A 17,636-nucleotide genomic window follows, 5' to 3' on the forward strand; every position below is an offset into this window, starting at 1 on the left:
GTACACGTGTACGTGGAGTGCTCAGCCACTTGCATGTTAATTTCATGAGCAGGCTGTTCTGTTGATCGGATCAACTGGAAGCCCAACAGAGTGCCACAACGATAATTGATAAGCTTCATTCAATTTCTGACTATCAAATTCATACACACTCATAATGTTTTGGTAAGCCCAGGGCTATAGCAGAATTCACTTGCCCTAAATCCACTCACAAGGTTTTGGTCAGCCTGAGGCCATGTAGTGGGACTGAACCTGGAACCACATGGTTGGGAATAAAACTTCTTGTCCACATGACCATTCCAGCATCACAGTATTTAACTTTAACACAGATTCCCTTGGATTAAATATCAGGTTATCACGGATAAAGTTCCCAAATGGCCTGGTAGCTAATACTAGCAGCTAAATGATTATACAATGAAGTCTAATTTAGAAACACAAGGAAATGCCAACTTTTGAAATGAACTCTTGATATCTGGCTAGGCAGTCCATATCTTGACCACTCAACCATCATCCCATTACAAGCTGGCCATGTTACAAAATAATAATGATCATCATCACTTAATGTCCGCTTTCCATGCTGGCATGGGCTGGAAGGTTTGACTGGGGACTGGCAAGCCAGGAGGCTGCACCAGGCTCCAATGTGATCTGGCGATGTTTCTACAGTTGGATGCCCTTCCTAATGCCAACCAGTCCAAGCGGGTAGTGGATGCTTTTTATGTGCCACCAACATGGGGGCCAGTCAGGTGCCACCTGACCAGCTCCCTTGCTGGTGGAACATAAAAAGCACCATTCGAGTGTGGTCGATGCCAGTGCTGCCTGACTGGCTCCTGTGCTGGTGGCACAATTATTTAATGTCCATTTTCCTTGCTGGCATGGGTTGGACGATATGACAGGAGTTGGTAAACCAAAGGGCTGCACCAGGTGCTAGTCATCTGTTTTGGCATGGTTTCTATGATTAGATGCCCTTCCTAATGCCAACCACATAACAGAGTGTACAGGATGCTTATTACATGATACTAGCACAGGTGCTTTTAATGTGCACCAAAGCAAAGTAACTTACCTTTGCTGTTTCCGGAATCTGGCAAAAATATTGTTCCTTTTCTTCCTCATTTTGCCATGGATGCCTAAAATCGAGTGTTTTTTCAAAATCCTGTAAAAGGAAAGTGATTCTTGACTGAGAATGGTAGAAATTTATTTTCCTATAATGTATTTTTTTTATTATTATATATTACTATATATTTGATATTTTTATAACACCTACTTACACAATCAGTGAAGAAATATTAATATATAACATACAGATATATAAAATCAGTGAAGGAAGTCATGTTATAAAGTTGGGTACGTGTATGAGACAGTATGTGTGTATATTTGTTCAGAAACTGAAAGAGAAGGCTAAGATGAAAGAGGAAGAGCCAGCTGGAGGTAAGGGGGGTAGAGAGAGAGGTGGGGAAATGATGGAGATTTAGCAAGAAACATTATTACATGGAATAAATGGGAAAGTGACATATCCCATAAACAAAAGATAAAATTTGTTTTGTTGTAATGTCATTTTGATGTTTGTTAAATTAAAAAAAAATAATGCTGCTCCGTAACTGAAAAAGATTCATCCTCATCAACAGTAGCAGCATTTTAAGGTAGGAAAGGTGGGAGTGTTTGTCATGGTTGGAGAGGAAAGACTGGAGTATTTGTCATGGCAGGAAAGTTATGATATCGTGACAAGAAGACACACACTAACATACACACACACGCAACGTGGATTTTTAAGTTTCCATTTACTAAATCCACTCACAAGGCTTTAGTCAGTCCGGGGTCATAGAAGACAGCTACAATGGGACTGAACCGGAGATTAGGTGAGTGGAAAAATGAACTTAATCACACAGCCATCGCTTGACATCTGCTTTCCATGCTGACATGGGTTGGACAGTTTGACTGAGGTCTGGCAAACCAGAAGGCTGCACCAGGCTCCACTCTACAGCTGGATGCCTTTCCTAACACCAACCAGTCCAAGAGGGTAGTGGATACTTTTTATGTGCCACCAGAACGTGGGCCAATCAGATGGTACTGGCATCAACCACGCTCAAATGGTTCTTTTTTCAAGTGTCACCAGCACGCGGGCCAGTCAGGCAGCACTGGTATCATGCCTGTTCAATTGGTGCTTGTCACATGCCACTGGCACGGGAGCCAGTCAGGCAGTACTGGCATCAACCACACTCAAATGGTGCTTTTTACATGCCGCCAGCATGGAAGCCAATATTTACTTACTTTGTTGACTCGGTATCTTGCTATTAGCCTGTATGAGTACAGGATCTTCAGGCAAGTTACATCTGTGGGTGTGTGTGTGTGTGTGTGTGTGTGTGAGAGAGAGAGAGAGAGAGAGAGAGAGAGAGAGAATAAGTTTGTAGCAATTATTAAAGACTCACAATTTTAGTGCACCACAAAAATAGTCGACAGCAGCACAAGTGCTGAAGAAAACCATCACTTTGTCATTTTTGTGTTCTCTAAGGAAATGCACCAACTGGTTGAACTTCTCATCACCCTCACAGATCTGACCAAAAGTCAAAGAAAAACACACAAAAAAAGTCATCTCTGAATAAATAAACAAACATATCTCAAAAACTGTATTTATTTGTATGTAAGTCACACTATATTTATCCTTAATTTTTAACTGAAAAACTGGGGTGCAATTTTTATAGAAGGCAAAGGTAAAACTATGAGGGGGGTGGGGGTGGGGCGGAAAACTTTTGTGCTAAGATTTAACCCTGCTAAGCCATATTCCTTCTATAAGCTAAATGTCATTTCTGCTGAATTCTAAGTAAAGCAATAATGAACAACAGACATAGAAAAAAGAAGATGCAATCAATTCTGTCATTTAGTTTGCCTGCAAGTAGATACTCTTTACTTGTTTCAGTCATTTGACTGTGGCCATGCTGGAGCACCACCATTAGTCGAGCAAATCGACCCCAGGACTTATTCTTTGTAAGCCTAGTACTTATTCTATCGGATCTCTTTTGTTGGACCGCTAAGTTACGGGGACCTAAACACACCAGCATCGGTTGTCAAGCGATGTTGGGGGGACAAACACAGACACAAACATACACACGCACATACATATATATATCATCATCATCATCATCATCGTTTAACGTCCGCTTTCCATGCTAGCATGGGTTGGACGATTTGACTGAGGACTGGTGAAACCGGATGGCAACACCAGGCTCCAGTCTGATTTGGCAGAGTTTCTACAGCTGGATGCCCTTCCTAACGCCAACCACTCAGAGAGTGTAGTGGGTGCTTTTACGTGTCACCCGCACGAAAACGGCCACGCTCGAAATGGTGTCTTTTATGTGCCACCCGCACAAGCCAGTCCAGGGGCACTGGCAACGATCTCGCTCGAAAATCCTACAGGAGCCAGTCAGGCGGTACTGGCAACGGCCACGCTCAAAATGGTGCATCTCATGTGCCAACCGCACAAGAACCAGTCCAGGGGCACTGGCAACGATCTTACTTGGCTTGCCGGGTCTTCTCACGCACAGCCCATTTCCAAAGGTCTCGGTCCATAGTCATCGCCTCGGTGAGGCCCAATGTACGAAGGTCTTGCCTCACCACCTCAGCCCAGGTCTTCCTGGGCCTACCTCTTCCACGGGTTCCCTCAACTGTTAGGGTGTGGCACTTTTTCACGCAGCTATCCTCCTCCATTCTCACCACATGTCCATACCAGCGCAATCGTCTCTCTTGCACGCCACAACTGATGCTTCTAATGTTCAGCTTTTCTCTCAAGATACTTACACTCTGACGGGTATTCACATTGACATTACACATCCAACGGAGCATACTGGCTTCATTCCTTGCGAGCTTACGTATGTCCTCAGCAGTTACAGCCCATGTTTCACTGCCATGTAGCATGGTTGTTCGTACGCATGCGTCATACAGTCTGCCTTTTACTCTGAGTGAGAGTCCCTTTGTCGCCAGCAGGGGTAAGAGCTCTCTAAACTTTGCCCAGGCTATTCTTATTCTAGCAGCTACACTTTCAGCGCACCCACCCCCACTACTAACTTGGTCGCCCAGATAGCGGAAGCTATCGACTACCTCTAGTTTTTCACCCTGGAATGAGATAGAAGCTGTTTCCTGTTTGTTTGCAGTCTTTATTATATATATATATATATATATGTATATATATATATATACACATGCATGTATACGACGGGTTTCTTTCAGTTTCCATCTACCAAATCCACTCACAAGGCTTTGGTTGGCCCATGGCTATAGTAGAAGACACTTGCCCAAGGTGCCACGCAGTGGGACTGAACCCGGAACCATGTGGGTGGGAAGCAAGCTTCTTACCACACAGTCACTCCTACACCTATTGCAACTATTTATTTATTTTTGTGCTCAGGAGCTCAGGCAGAGGATAAAGTTAGACACAGGGGTCCAGGTCTGAGAGGGTTAACACTAAATTAAGGGTTTGATTTGTACAGGAGTGCAACTTACACGTGAGTAAATATGGTGTATGTAATAGAAAAACCAAGTTAGTTAATAATATATACACAAGTTGTCTGCGCCCAAACATAGGTAAATCATTTTCATTTAAGGACTGATCACTGTAGGGTCCTTTTGAGAAATTTGGTTACAAGTATGGCACCACTTTAGTACCTCATTTACAGCATAGAAGAAATTATGGTTTCTAAAAGGTTTCACCTGACACAGAATCATTTTGGCAGACATGCTACCTTCATGGTACTGTAAATTTACAATAAATGAATAATCATCATTTAACATCTGTCTTCCATGCTGGCATGGCTTGACAGGAGTCGGCCAGATAGAAGATTACACCATACTTCTGTGTCTGTTTTGGTATGGTTTTCACAGCTGGATGCCCTTCCTAATGCCAACCACAGAGTGGAATGGGTGGTTTTTACATGGCACCAGCACAGGTGAGGTCAATTTTAGCATAGTTTTTACAGCTGGAAAAATGAAATAAATAAACTTTATGGACAGTATGTATGATAGAGAGAAGGATACATATATATATATATATATATCATCATCATCATCGTTTAACGTCCCCTTTCCATGCTAGCATGGGTTGGACGATTTGACTGAGGACTGGTGGACCAGGAGGCGACACCAGGCTCCAATCTGATTTGGCAGAGTTTCTACAGCTGGATGCCCTTCCTAACACCAACCACTCCGAGAGTGTAGTGGGCGTTTTACGTGCCACTGGCACAAGGGCCAGTCAGGCGGAACTGGTGACGGCCACGCTCAAAATGGTGTTCTTTACGTGCCACCTGCACAGGAGCCAGCCCATCGGCACTGGCAACGATCTTGCTCGAATGTCTTTTCACGTGCCACTGGCACAAGTGCCAGGGAGGCGACGTTGGTAACTATCAACGGCCAGAGAGAGAGAGAGAGAGAGAGAGAGAGAGAGAGAGAGAGAGAAAGAGAGTGCAAAGACAGGTAGTTAGGCACAAGGATGAGAATACCAATGTTTTACCATGTAGAATATGGACAGGGTGCTTGGAATCCTCTGAATCATGTGGGCTGAGGTTTGTTTCTCTTTCACTGATATTCTCACTGGATTTCTCATGCCAGCCCGGATCAGCTTCTCTACTTCGTCTGTCTGAGTCGCAGAGAAAAGACCTGTCCGACGCTGCTTTGGTAAATAGCTTAAGATTGTATTCACACTGCAAGTAGATAAAAATTAAAACAATCTAGAAGGATCCCTAAGTGAAACAAAACAGATACAAACAGTGGCTACATAACAATGTGGTTATCAGAATGACAAGTGGGGCAGACATCAAACTTTTTCAGTCACAAGACTTCGGTTTGACCTGAGACAATTTTAGAAAAAGACACTTGTCCATGTCACGTCGTATGACTGAACCTGAAACCATGTGATTCGGAAGCAAACTTTTCAATCACACACCAATGTGTGCACATACCAAACTCCCAAGCCTGCACCACACACACACATACACACACACACCGCCGCTACTGCCACCACCACCACCATCATCATCATCATCATCACCATGGTAGAATTTTAGAATACAACATCTGTATTGTTTTTGCATTTCATAAAATGGCTTTTTTGTTCACTGAAGAATCACAAACAAGCTTTGTCTTCTGAGAGTTAATATAAACAGAAAAAATTGATAAGTTGTTCTCTTGACATATAAATATCAATTTGAAGAATGAAAACATTGTTTTCTCTATACACCACCAGGAGCAACAACCGCTAAATAGAGATGTAAGCAATGATATTAATGGTTCATATCCTATTATGAAATGCAAAAATATAGCAAGTGAGGAAGGGATGGGTATTGCCCAAGATTTGATCAAATGAAAAGTTTCCTGTGATTTATTGATGCCTGTTGATGAAGGTAGGGACACAGAAAGTGTCTTTGCTCCCCTGGGGCACAGAAAACCCACATTGTATTACTGATGTAAGGTGTTTATTGCAGGTGGCATATCTTTTGTAAAGGGTTATGAAGCATTTTGGCTTCACCCATTTGGTTTTACTAATTCAATGCAGACTTATTTGACATCAGACATTTTAATCTTTCTCTCTCTCTCTCTCTCTCTCTCTCTCTCTCTCTCTCTCTCTCTCTCTATATATATATATATATATATATATATATATATATATATATATATATATATATATATATTTACATATGTGAGCAATTTCTTCTCAGTGTATGAAGAGAGAGGGAAGTGTTTATGCCAGTTGTGTTCAATTAATAAACTGTGAAGCACCCAGTACACTCTGTGAAGTGATTGGTGTCAGGAAGGGCATCCAACCATAGAAGCCATGTCAAAACAGACAATTGGAGCCTGGTGCAGCTCCTGTCAAACCGTCTAATCCATGCCAGCATGGAAAACAGGCATTAAATGATGACTCTCCCCCTCTTACTCACTCTATCTGTAAGAGCATATTCCTGTGCATGTGCTTGTCTCCAGTGTCGAAAATGTACTATGTCAAATCACCAGTGTCCAAACAACCACACCCAATCATTTCATTCCAATTTTAAAGTCACTTAACATTTTAACCCATTCCAACTAATTCTATGTATGTAACACAGTGAAATAGGTCAATGCTTAAGCAGCAGCTGTGTGCTTTTTGTACAACAGATGAATGTTTCCTTAGTTAAGATTAGGTCTTCCTGTGGACATTGAGTCATGATAGAAGCACTAAAAACATGACCTTATTCCACATAAAATTACTATCAGCCCAAAGTGGTTTTTAAAATGAAGAGGCAATTCTTTAGTGCACTTATTTGACCCAACACTATAATCAGTAACATCGACACAACATTACACTTGATAACATCACCACAGCTCAATACCTGATATCATCATCATCATCATCATCCTTTAATGTCCGTTTTCCTTGCTGGCAGTTTAATAACATTAAATTATAATACACAACACTATGTTATAGTGCACAGGTCCCCAACAGGTGTGCCGGGAAATATACATATGTATGTAGTATCATGACTGACCATTTAGAGTCAAAAATACATTTTGATATTTTAACAATAAATAATATTATCATCTTATATTTTGCATTGTTGTCTATTGCATTTTTGTATTATCATTTATTTTATGTTTATTATATCATCATCATCGTTTGACGTCTGCTTTCCATGCAAGCATGGGTTGAATGATTTGACTGAGGACTGGTGAACCAGATGGCTACACCAGGCTCCAGAAGGTATTATATCCAATACTCTGATGGCACTGTCAGTTTGCTGCTTTAAGAATACAGATGGATGAAACTAAATACTATAAAAGCATTCATTTAGTCCAGCACAATCCCGTGTCTGCAATTTCATCACTCTCTTCAATATCTAAAGAAATAACCTGCCTTATGCAGCCTTTTTTTTTTTTTTTCCGACACTTACCTCGCTTCAAATCCACTTTCTAATAACCGATCAGCTTCATCCATGACAAAGACTTCCTGAAGAAAGTTTCAAGAGACACAAAAGAAAAATTACAATCAGTAAAACTTCATGTCAGTCCTTCTCTTCAACAACAATTACAGTCACAGCAATCACCAGAACCTTCTATGAGTAAATGAAGGAGCTTTTAAGTAGCCATTCAACTTGATCAGGGTAATTGCTCAATAATGCTTAACACCCTTCTTTCTACAAATTGATGGCCTCACTCACACATGCTGACATCCTTCTCTTACATAATACATAGAACAGCCATCACACACACCCTTCCAGCGCATACATATCTGCTTTCAATGGTAACATGAATGGGACATTTTGACGAAATCCAACTGGTCAGAAGACCAGTTAGATCCTGTCTTACTCCAGTGACAAAGTTTTGACATGACTTCTATGTCTGGACACCTTTCCTAATGCCAACTATTTTAAAGTGTATGTGTATATGTGTGTGTATGTACACACACACATAAATAGCACACACTCCAACCATACACGTACTACACTCACAGGTAATGAGCCAAAGGAGAGCCTTTACATGGCCACCTGACCTGCTAAAAATAACAGTTTAATCTACCTCAAATCCTTCTTTGTCTCAGAAAAGGAAAAATTGGTAATTATGGACTTGGTGCCCCATATCTAAGAATAAATGATATAATCAAAGTTAAAATGCCTTTAATCAAAGGTCTGGTGAGTCAGGGCTCTAAACAACACAAATGCTTATCATACACTAAAAAAAAAAAAAAAACTCATTAAATTTAAAAACAAAACAAAGTCATTTAGTAAACTCACCAATGACTTGACAAAAGATGCAAAGTTCAAAACTTTTGCTTGCCGATCCAGTATATCTTCCAAGCGACCAGGGGTTGCAACTATAATATGACCTCTGCAAATAATATTTTAAAACCAATCATATTTTAACCTGTTTTCTATACAATGTGATGTTTATTTCACTTGATTATAATCTTCCATGTTTCATTCACTTCACTTTTATATTCAAACAATGCTTTGATCTTAAAAAGAAAGGGTTATGTATCTATCAGAACTGAGTTTATTTCTTTTGAAATGGTCTTTTGTTAAGTAGCTTTAGGTGTTCAATTAGTTTTAATTTTGATATACTTTAGATTTTTTTTTTTTTTGAACTGGTGAATAAAGATATTTTGGCACAGCTAGCCAATGTGACATGACAGTAACATGTCTAAGTCCAGATCAGAAGGCTGTGTTCAAGTCATGTTGGGGTCATAAATTTTCCCTGCTGATGCTATGTAAAAAGGCACCTGTGCTGGTGGCCCATAAAAAGCACCTGTGCTGGTTCCATGTGAAGTACTAGGGTTGGTTCATTCCACTAAAAATTCTTCAAGATAGTGCTCCAGCATGGCTGCAAAAGTATGTTCACTACTTAAAAGTGAAATCGCAATCAAAATCAAATTCGCTGACGTGGCCAATGACAGCACCACCTGACTGGCACCCATACCAGTGGAACGTTAAAAGCACCATCCGAGTGTGATCGTTGCCAGGGCCACTGACTGGCTCCCGTGCCAGTGGCACATAAAAAGCACCATTCGAGTATGATCGTTACCAGCGTTGCCTTACTGGCACTTGTGCCGGTGGCACGTGAAAAACAACATTTGAGTGAGGTCATTGCCAGTGCTGCTGAACTGGCTCCTGTGCAGGTGGCACATAAAAAACACCATTTGAGCGTGGCCGTCACCAGTACTGCCTGACTGGCCCTCATGCTGGTGGCACGTAAAAGCACCCACTACATTCTCAGAGTGGTTGGTGTTAGGAAGGGCATCCAGCTGTAGAAACTCTGCCAGATCAGATTGGAGCCTGGTGCAGCCATCTGGCTCGCCAGTCCTCAGTCAAACCGTCCAACCCATGCCAGCATGGAAAGCAGACGCTAAACGATGCTGCTGATGATGATGATGTTAGTTTGCCCAACAGCTTATTGGATTTCTGGGACACCACTGATGTTTTTCCTGTCACACAGTTTAGCTTGGCAAAGCCTATCTATTTTCATACTATATTACCCTGGACGTGTTGAATTCAATACTGCAACTAATGAAACATTCATCAATTATTTAGTGCTCTTAACAACACTTAACAGTAACATTTTTTTGGCAACCTCTTTACAACAGGGTTAATACTAACTAATGTAGTTACATTTGTATCACAAAGTAGTGTTTGGGAAACTGAATTTACATCAATGCAATCACATTCCAGTATGCAAAAATAGATATCATTAATGAGAATAATACATTAATACTGTTCATACAACCATTTTATAAATATTTCTTCAACAAAAATTAATTAATTGACTCTACAGCAAGAAACCTGTCCTGCTCTGACTCCCTTCTAACAACTACTCATTGCCTGGAAAATAGTAGCCCCTCACAGGGTTTGTAGTCTTGAAAGCTGCATGGTGACCTCACTACTGCTGGTAGCATGAAGGAAAATATAAAGTGGTTAATGTTAGAAAGGATACCCAGCCACAGAAACCATGCCCTTGGACTTGTCAGATCCTGTTAAGACCATCCCTTGGACTTGTCAGATTCTGTTAAAAGCATCCAACCCATGCCAACATGGAAATACGGAGGCTAAATGATGATGAAGATGAATCCATAGATTGAGTTGTGTGCAATTACACTTCACACCCATGTGATATGCTTTCCTTGTGGCACCTGTTTACAGTTTCAATAGACTGGACCACTGTGCATTAAGTATTTTTGCTAAAGAGGGTTTGATGATGATGATGGGAAGAAACATTGAATTGTTTACCCACAGGGCAAAAGATTTGGTCATTTGTTGATAGTGACCACTAAAATGAAAATAAATGAAAATTTTTCTTACCCATGTTCCTGAAATTTTTCGATATCCAATTGAACACTGGTACCTCCAATCATACAACAGGAGGTAAACTGAGGTAAATGTTTGAGGAATACTAATAGGACCTCCTCAATTTGGATGGCCAGTTCTCTGGTAGGGGTCAAAATTATTGCAGCAATCTGGATTGCAAAGAAGAGAAAAAAAGCATCACAAGAGATATGATTTTATATACACATGTGGTGCAGGAATGTGTGGTTAAGATGTTTGCTTTCCAATCACATGGTTTTGGGTTGAGTTCCACTACACAGCACCTTAGGTAAGTGTCTTCTAGTATAGCCCTGAGTCAACAAAACACTTGTGAATGGATTCAGTAGACAGAAAGAAGCCTGTCATAATACATGGGTATGTGTGCTTCTCCTTGTCTCAGTATCACACAATAATTGTAAACGAGAGTCATGGTCATACAAGCAGTGTCATTTGTTTCCTTTTTTCCTAGAAAACACCTTGCTTGGAAACAGGTAACGGTTAGTGAGGGGAATAGCATTCAGCCATAGAAAATCTGCCTCAACAAATTCTATTCAACCAATGCAAACATGTGGAAGCACATAGCGTAGTGGTTAGAGCAGTGGACTTGCGGTCAAGGGATCACAGGTTCGAATCTCAGACCGGGCGATGTGTGTGTTTATGAGCGAAACACCTAAGCTCCACGTGGCTCCGGCAGAAGGTAATGGCGAACTTCTGCTGACTCTTTCACCACGACTTTCTCTCACTCTTTCCTCCTGCATCTAGCAGCTCACCTGCGATGGACTGGCGTCCAGTCCAGGTGGGGAACCTACACACCAATAAAACCAGGAAACTGGCCCTTATGAGCCAGACAGGGCTTGAGAAGGAACAAACAACAACAATGCAAACATGGAAAATTGATGTTATGATGTTGATGACGAAGATCCTTGTAATACTGTGAATTTGTGATCTGTTTTTGTAAGAGGTTGTCAATCTGTTTCCATGATGCTGTACGCTTCAACCAGATAGACTAATGCATCAGTCTATCTCAGGTAATCTACTGAAGAATACCATTGTCGTTGCTTTAACATCCACTTATCCACGTCTGCATGAGTTGCACAGAATTCACTGAAACAGATTTTCTACAGTCGGTTACCCTTTTGTTACCAACCCTAACCTGTATCCATGTAAGGTAATATTTCTCCATGGCCAGACAAGTTTTCACAGACTATAAGAGATGAGTGACATTCCTTCACAATAATCATATGATGCCACAACAGGAAGACACACACACACACACACATTCATACATACATATGCATACAATAGATTTCTTTCAGTTTCCGTCTACCATTTACAAGGTTTGGGTCAGACTCAAGTTCTAGTGGAAGACACTTCCCCAAGGTGCCACACAGTGAGACTGAACCTAGAACTATATGGTTGGGAAGCAAGCTTCTTAACTACACATCTATCCTTTACTTGTTCCAGACATTTGACTGCAGCCATGCTGGGGCACTACCCTGAAGAATTTAGGATCAAATAAATCAATCCTTATACTTCTTTTTTTCTTTTAAGCCTGGTATTTATTTTATCAGTTTCTTTTACTGAACTGCTAAGTTACAGGGATGTAAACACACCAACACCAGCTGTCAAGTGGTGGTGGTGGTGGGAAACAAATACACAAATCTTTCAGTTTCCGTCTACCAAATCCACTCACAAGACATTGGTTGAGCAGAAGGTGTAGAAGATACTTGCCTAAGGTGCCACACAGTGTGTCTGAACCCAAAACCATGTGGTTGGAAACCAAACTACTTAATCTCACATCTGTCTACAAAACGATAAAATGAATTTAGATTCACAGACTTCAGGCAGTAGGAAAGACAAAATGAACCATAAAAGTTAACTGAGGTTACCTCATGTTTCTTCCAGGGTTGTTCATGTTTCTGTAGTCGTTCAATGATGGGTATAACAAATGCCAGAGTTTTGCCACTCCCTGTCACTGCCTCAGTTGCTACATCTTTGTTTTGGAGAAATAATGGAATACATGCAGACTAAAAGAGAAAAACACAAGAACCATCAATTATTTATATGTGTTGTCATGTGTGAATCTGTGTATACATGCATGCGTATAAATGTATGTATGTATGTAAATATATGTGTTGTAAAGTGGGTTCCTCCCACTGGTGTGATATGTGACTGCCATTGTACTGTAGTTGCTGCTTTATACTAGTAGCCACAATAGTTACTAGTCAACAGATACCATTGTATCTCTTCATACAGGAATATGCGTATAAATTATGATTAAACCGGATGAAATATGTCACAGGGAATAACATTTTTATGACCAGCCAGCGGTAACTGTATTCAGCTGAATAGACGTCAGTGATTGGTTGAAATTACAGAAATACAACAACTTTAACATGAAATAACTTGCGATGTACAAAATTTTGTTAAGAAGGTTAAGAGAAGAAGTAATACACTAATGTCGGATCTTTGGGGTTTGACGGGCAACATTTGTTTTCTTAACGAAACACTTTCAAACTTGGGACACTGATAGAATGTGTCATATAAAACAACTTCTTCTCTTAACCTTCTTAACAAAATTTTGTACATTGCAAGTTATTTCATGTTAAAGTTGTTGTATTTCTGTAATTTCAACCAATCACTGACGTCTATTCAGCTGAATACAGTTACCGCTGGCTGGTCATAAAAATGTTATTCCCTGTGACATATTTCATCCGGTTTAATCATAATTTATACGCATATATTGTTTATATAATAAATTACGCTGTGCGTATCTGTGTGTGTAACAATTTTAGAGTTCGGATTCTAGAGTTAGGGTTAGTTTTAGGGTTACGGTTAGGCTTTTTCCCCTTTGTTTACGAACAGTCTAGTTAATCGGAAATGTCAGAACTAACGGGGATTAATACTATATACACTGTTACAGCGTTAACTGCTTTCAACTGAATAGACGTCAGTGATTAGTTGAAATTATCGAAATAAGACAATTTTTAACGTGAAATAACTTCGAATACAAAATTTTTTATCTGTTCTATACCACAAAATATACAAGTATACGAAGTTTGAAAGTGTTTCGGTACCAAAAGCACTACATAAAAAATGTTGCCCGTCAAACCCCAAAGATCACTAATGTCTTCTGTTTTTTTTTTTTTGCCAAAGCGCTATGTTACGGGGACATAAACACACCAGCATCGGTTATCAAGCGATGTTGGGAGGACAAACACATACATACATATATATATATATATATATATATATATATATATATATATATATATATACGATGGGCTTCTTTCAGTTTCCGTCTACCAAATCCACTCACAAGGCTTTGGTCGGCCTGAGGCTATAATAGAAGACACGTGTCCAAGGTGCCATGCAGTGGGACTGAACCCAGAACCATGTGGTTCGTAAGCAAGCTCATTTTGCAGCAAAAAAAAAAAAGAAAAAATTATGGTTTATTATTGTTTGTATTTTGAATTATGTATATGGGGGAGGGGGGGCACCAAAATCTTTTAAATGGTTAGGGCCACTATGGGTCTTAATTTGACCCTAGATATAGGTGATGCAGTGAACGGAAAACAGGGGATGAGGACATGGTCAATGGAGAAAACGAAGGAAGGCATCTCTTAGTAATTTATTCTCCGAAATATGCATATTTTCTAGACTAATTATTGTACAACATTGTACATTCCTGGTAGTTTTATTACTACTTCGGCAAAGTATGGTAAAGTCTACACTTTGCTGAGGCCAAAATATAATCATAGTTGTTTCCCAATACTTGAATCAATAATTAAAATAATTTTAGACTTTTGTGTAATTTTGTCTTTTTCTTGCCACGTAATCATTTCTAATAAGCTTTTCAATACTTACTACATTAAATACATGTTCGCTAACTTTAACCTATTATTACGTTTATGCCTGGCGATATTTCAACATTTCAACACGAGTTACTCCTCTTTACTTCTTATAAACTGGAGGTGTGTGATTGCTGTTTTATGTCCACTTCAGCCATGATCAACCAAAACTATAATCGAAAACGTTCGAGCTATGACTCTCCTATTTTTTTTTTTATGTAGTGCACTTAGGACTACATTATGCAATGTGTACTTCCTTGTTTGTAAGATGGCAGCGTGAAGTGATTTTTATTTTTAGCAGATTGAGAGACCACGGGCAGGCAACCTCGTTGGTGTGTGTTTTATACAGGTGATAGTTAATCAACATATAAACACACATAACCGAGTAATAATGTAGTGGAAGTAAAAAGAAACTACCCGAGCAGGAAATGTCAAAATTATCATGGCATTATAACTAAGTAAAGGCAGGCAAGTTATTTACGCCCTCAGGTCAGCCCTTACGATAATCCAAAGCCTTAAAGTCTTTTTTTGTTTTTAAAAGATGGTAGGATGTGATATGAGAGAAATTTGGTTGATATTCCTACTATATCGAAAGACCATGTAGAGATTCCTTCATTGGTTCGTTAGGATCGCACGATGCCTACGAACGAAAATCACCTGAATGCATAATACTAATAATTCCCCTACAGGTACAAGACTGGAAATTGAGAGTTGGAGACGAGGGGTAAGTCGATTACATCGACCCCAATGCTTGACTGGTACTTATTTTATCGACCCCCGAAGGGATGAAAGGCAAAATCGACCTCGGCAACATTTGAACTCAAAACGTAGAATCATAAGAAGTACCGCTGAACATTTTCTCTGGCATGCGAACGATTCTGCCAGCTCGCTCCCTTCTTTGATATTAATAATCATCAAGGACAAAAATATAATAAAACACATTTCGATGTGTATACATATGATACGTTCGTTCGTGTAAACTCGGCAAAGGTAAAGAATACGCACACCCGGTGGTTAGGGTTATGCCGAAAACGGGTGGTAAACTCAATAGGTTGCCATTAGGGTGACTGGAGGCTGTTGAGACCCATGTAAGTCCTATAATCAAAGACGTTTCAGGCGTGACCATCCAGTCTTTCTTTTGGACACCGTATATTATGACTATATTATCCAATGTGCTCTTCATTATGAAGACAATAGTGATTTACAAGAGATTTGATTATTAACTGTTCGAAACGATAACGTATAGGATTTTTCGAAGACGAAGATAAATAAGGCCTAAATTGCTCCATGTTTTCTTAATTTTTTCCCCTTTCATCTTCCCTCGTCAATATTTCATGTATCTATACCATCATCCAGAGTTTCCCCCTCCCAGTTTAATAACATTAGCTGGCCCTTGGATGCCTTTAGACTAGGTCTCCAGTTTGAGGGTACCTTCCTCCCTCCTTCCACTCCCGGAACCATCGCTGCTCTTCCCTCCTGGCTAAAAATGTTTTGAAAATCCAGTTCATTTTATCTTGTTTTCGTTGTTTACCATTGTTTGTTTATTTTAATTTTGAAAATATGTCTGCTGCATTCAGTGATTTATGTTTGTTCGTATGGGTTCTATTAGTCGAACTCTCCTCATTAAAATTGGGATATTTAACGAGAAGAACCCAAAATTTATATTCAAAAGAAAACAAGATATTATGAATCAACAACAGACGGGAACGAAAACACGTGTTTGACTGACAGTGTTCCTGGTCAAATGGACTAAAATAATAATAACAGAACATGCTAATGACACATTTCAAAGAAATTGTTCTTTATATATTAATTTACCTGCACTGGCGTCATTTTAACAAATTTTAAGTCCTTAAGAGCGGCGCAAGAAGCCTCTGAAAGGGACAATTTATCCCACGTGTCGTCCATGTTGCGATAGAGAAATTTTATCTTCGTTTTAGAGAGTTCTATTCCCGTCCTTCATCAAGATTCGGGAATATTGTAGATGAATTAAGTTGACAGTTTGCTGCAATTTTAACAGATAACCGTCGATTGTTTGAATTTCTGGTTAGAGCAGCATCCTTTATCCTTCGGATAGCAGTAATATGACGAGTTCTTTTTCCTTTTCAACCCTAGGGCCAGACCTGCTCCCCCCCCCTATATATATGTAATTCAAGATATAAACAATAATAAACCATAAAATAAAATTTTCTTTTTCAAAAGAAGACAACACTAATATTCAGATGAAAAATAATGTTTATTCCTATGTATTTTCACGTTATTCATATTTGCAAAGTTTTCTCCTACTTTTTTTTAATTGCAAAGTCTTTAGTCAGATCCTCACTATGATGCTATGAACACTTTAAAATTATATTTCCAATCATATAAACCACTTAGAATACTGTTTTAGCAAGTTTAAAGTGATTTCTTTTGTGCTGTAAACCATTTACCATTTCTGTGGTGCCCCCATTCCTTCCCTTCGTGCTCTAAGCATGTGCTTATTTTGATTAATGGCTAATCCAGCGCTGCCTTCCTTCATGTCTGTAAGACTTTTTTAAAAAAAATGCACTTGGATGATATAGAGAAATTGGACAGTGTTCCCTCATAAGTTATTTTAGAAAGTGATGCAATAAGCTCCTCCTCCTCCACCACCTCTTCCTCCTCCTCCCCCCTCCTCATAATCATCATCATCATCATCATTGTTTAACATCCACTTTCCATACTGGTATGGGTTGGATGGTTTGACTGAGGACTGGCAAACCAGGAGGTTGCACTAGGCTCCAGTCTGATCTGGCAAGGTTTCTACAGCTGGATGCCCTTCCTAATGCCAACCACTCCAAGAGTGTAGTGGGTGCTTTTTATGTGCCACCAGCACGAGGGCCAGTTCGACAGTACTGGCGACGGCCATGCTCAAATGGTGTTTTTTTACGTGCCACCTGCACAGGAGTCAGTCCAATGTTTTGTTCACATGCCACCTGCACAAGTGCCAGTAAGGCGAAAC

General features: G+C 39.8%; 1 protein-coding gene across 2 annotated transcripts in view; it reads right to left on the minus strand.

The window, feature by feature from the left end:
- LOC106875707 (ATP-dependent RNA helicase DDX55) overlaps positions 1-16,792 on the minus strand; it is a 26,164-nt gene extending 9,372 nt beyond the window's left edge. The window contains exons 1-8 of one of the 2 annotated variants that reach the window (XM_089354359.1): positions 16,475-16,792; positions 12,695-12,832; positions 10,803-10,957; positions 8,745-8,838; positions 7,905-7,960; positions 5,492-5,681; positions 2,421-2,545; positions 1,058-1,147 (exon numbers count right to left, since the gene is read on the minus strand). In XM_089354359.1, coding sequence (XP_089210485.1) covers positions 1,058-1,147; positions 2,421-2,545; positions 5,492-5,681; positions 7,905-7,960; positions 8,745-8,838; positions 10,803-10,957; positions 12,695-12,832; positions 16,475-16,564 — 938 coding nt within the window. In that variant the 5' untranslated portion in view covers positions 16,565-16,792. Of the gene's footprint in view, positions 1-1,057; positions 1,148-2,420; positions 2,546-5,491; positions 5,682-7,904; positions 7,961-8,744; positions 8,839-10,802; positions 10,958-12,694; positions 12,833-14,672; positions 14,940-16,474 lie in introns of those variants that run through there. The other variant, XM_089354360.1, reaches the window with a different exon arrangement.
- Positions 16,793-17,636: the final 844 nt, after the last annotated feature.

Source organism: Octopus bimaculoides, chromosome 6, assembly GCF_046866305.1.
Source record: "Octopus bimaculoides isolate indiv1 chromosome 6, ASM4686630v1, whole genome shotgun sequence".
Taxonomy (NCBI): Eukaryota; Metazoa; Mollusca; class Cephalopoda; order Octopoda; family Octopodidae; genus Octopus; species Octopus bimaculoides.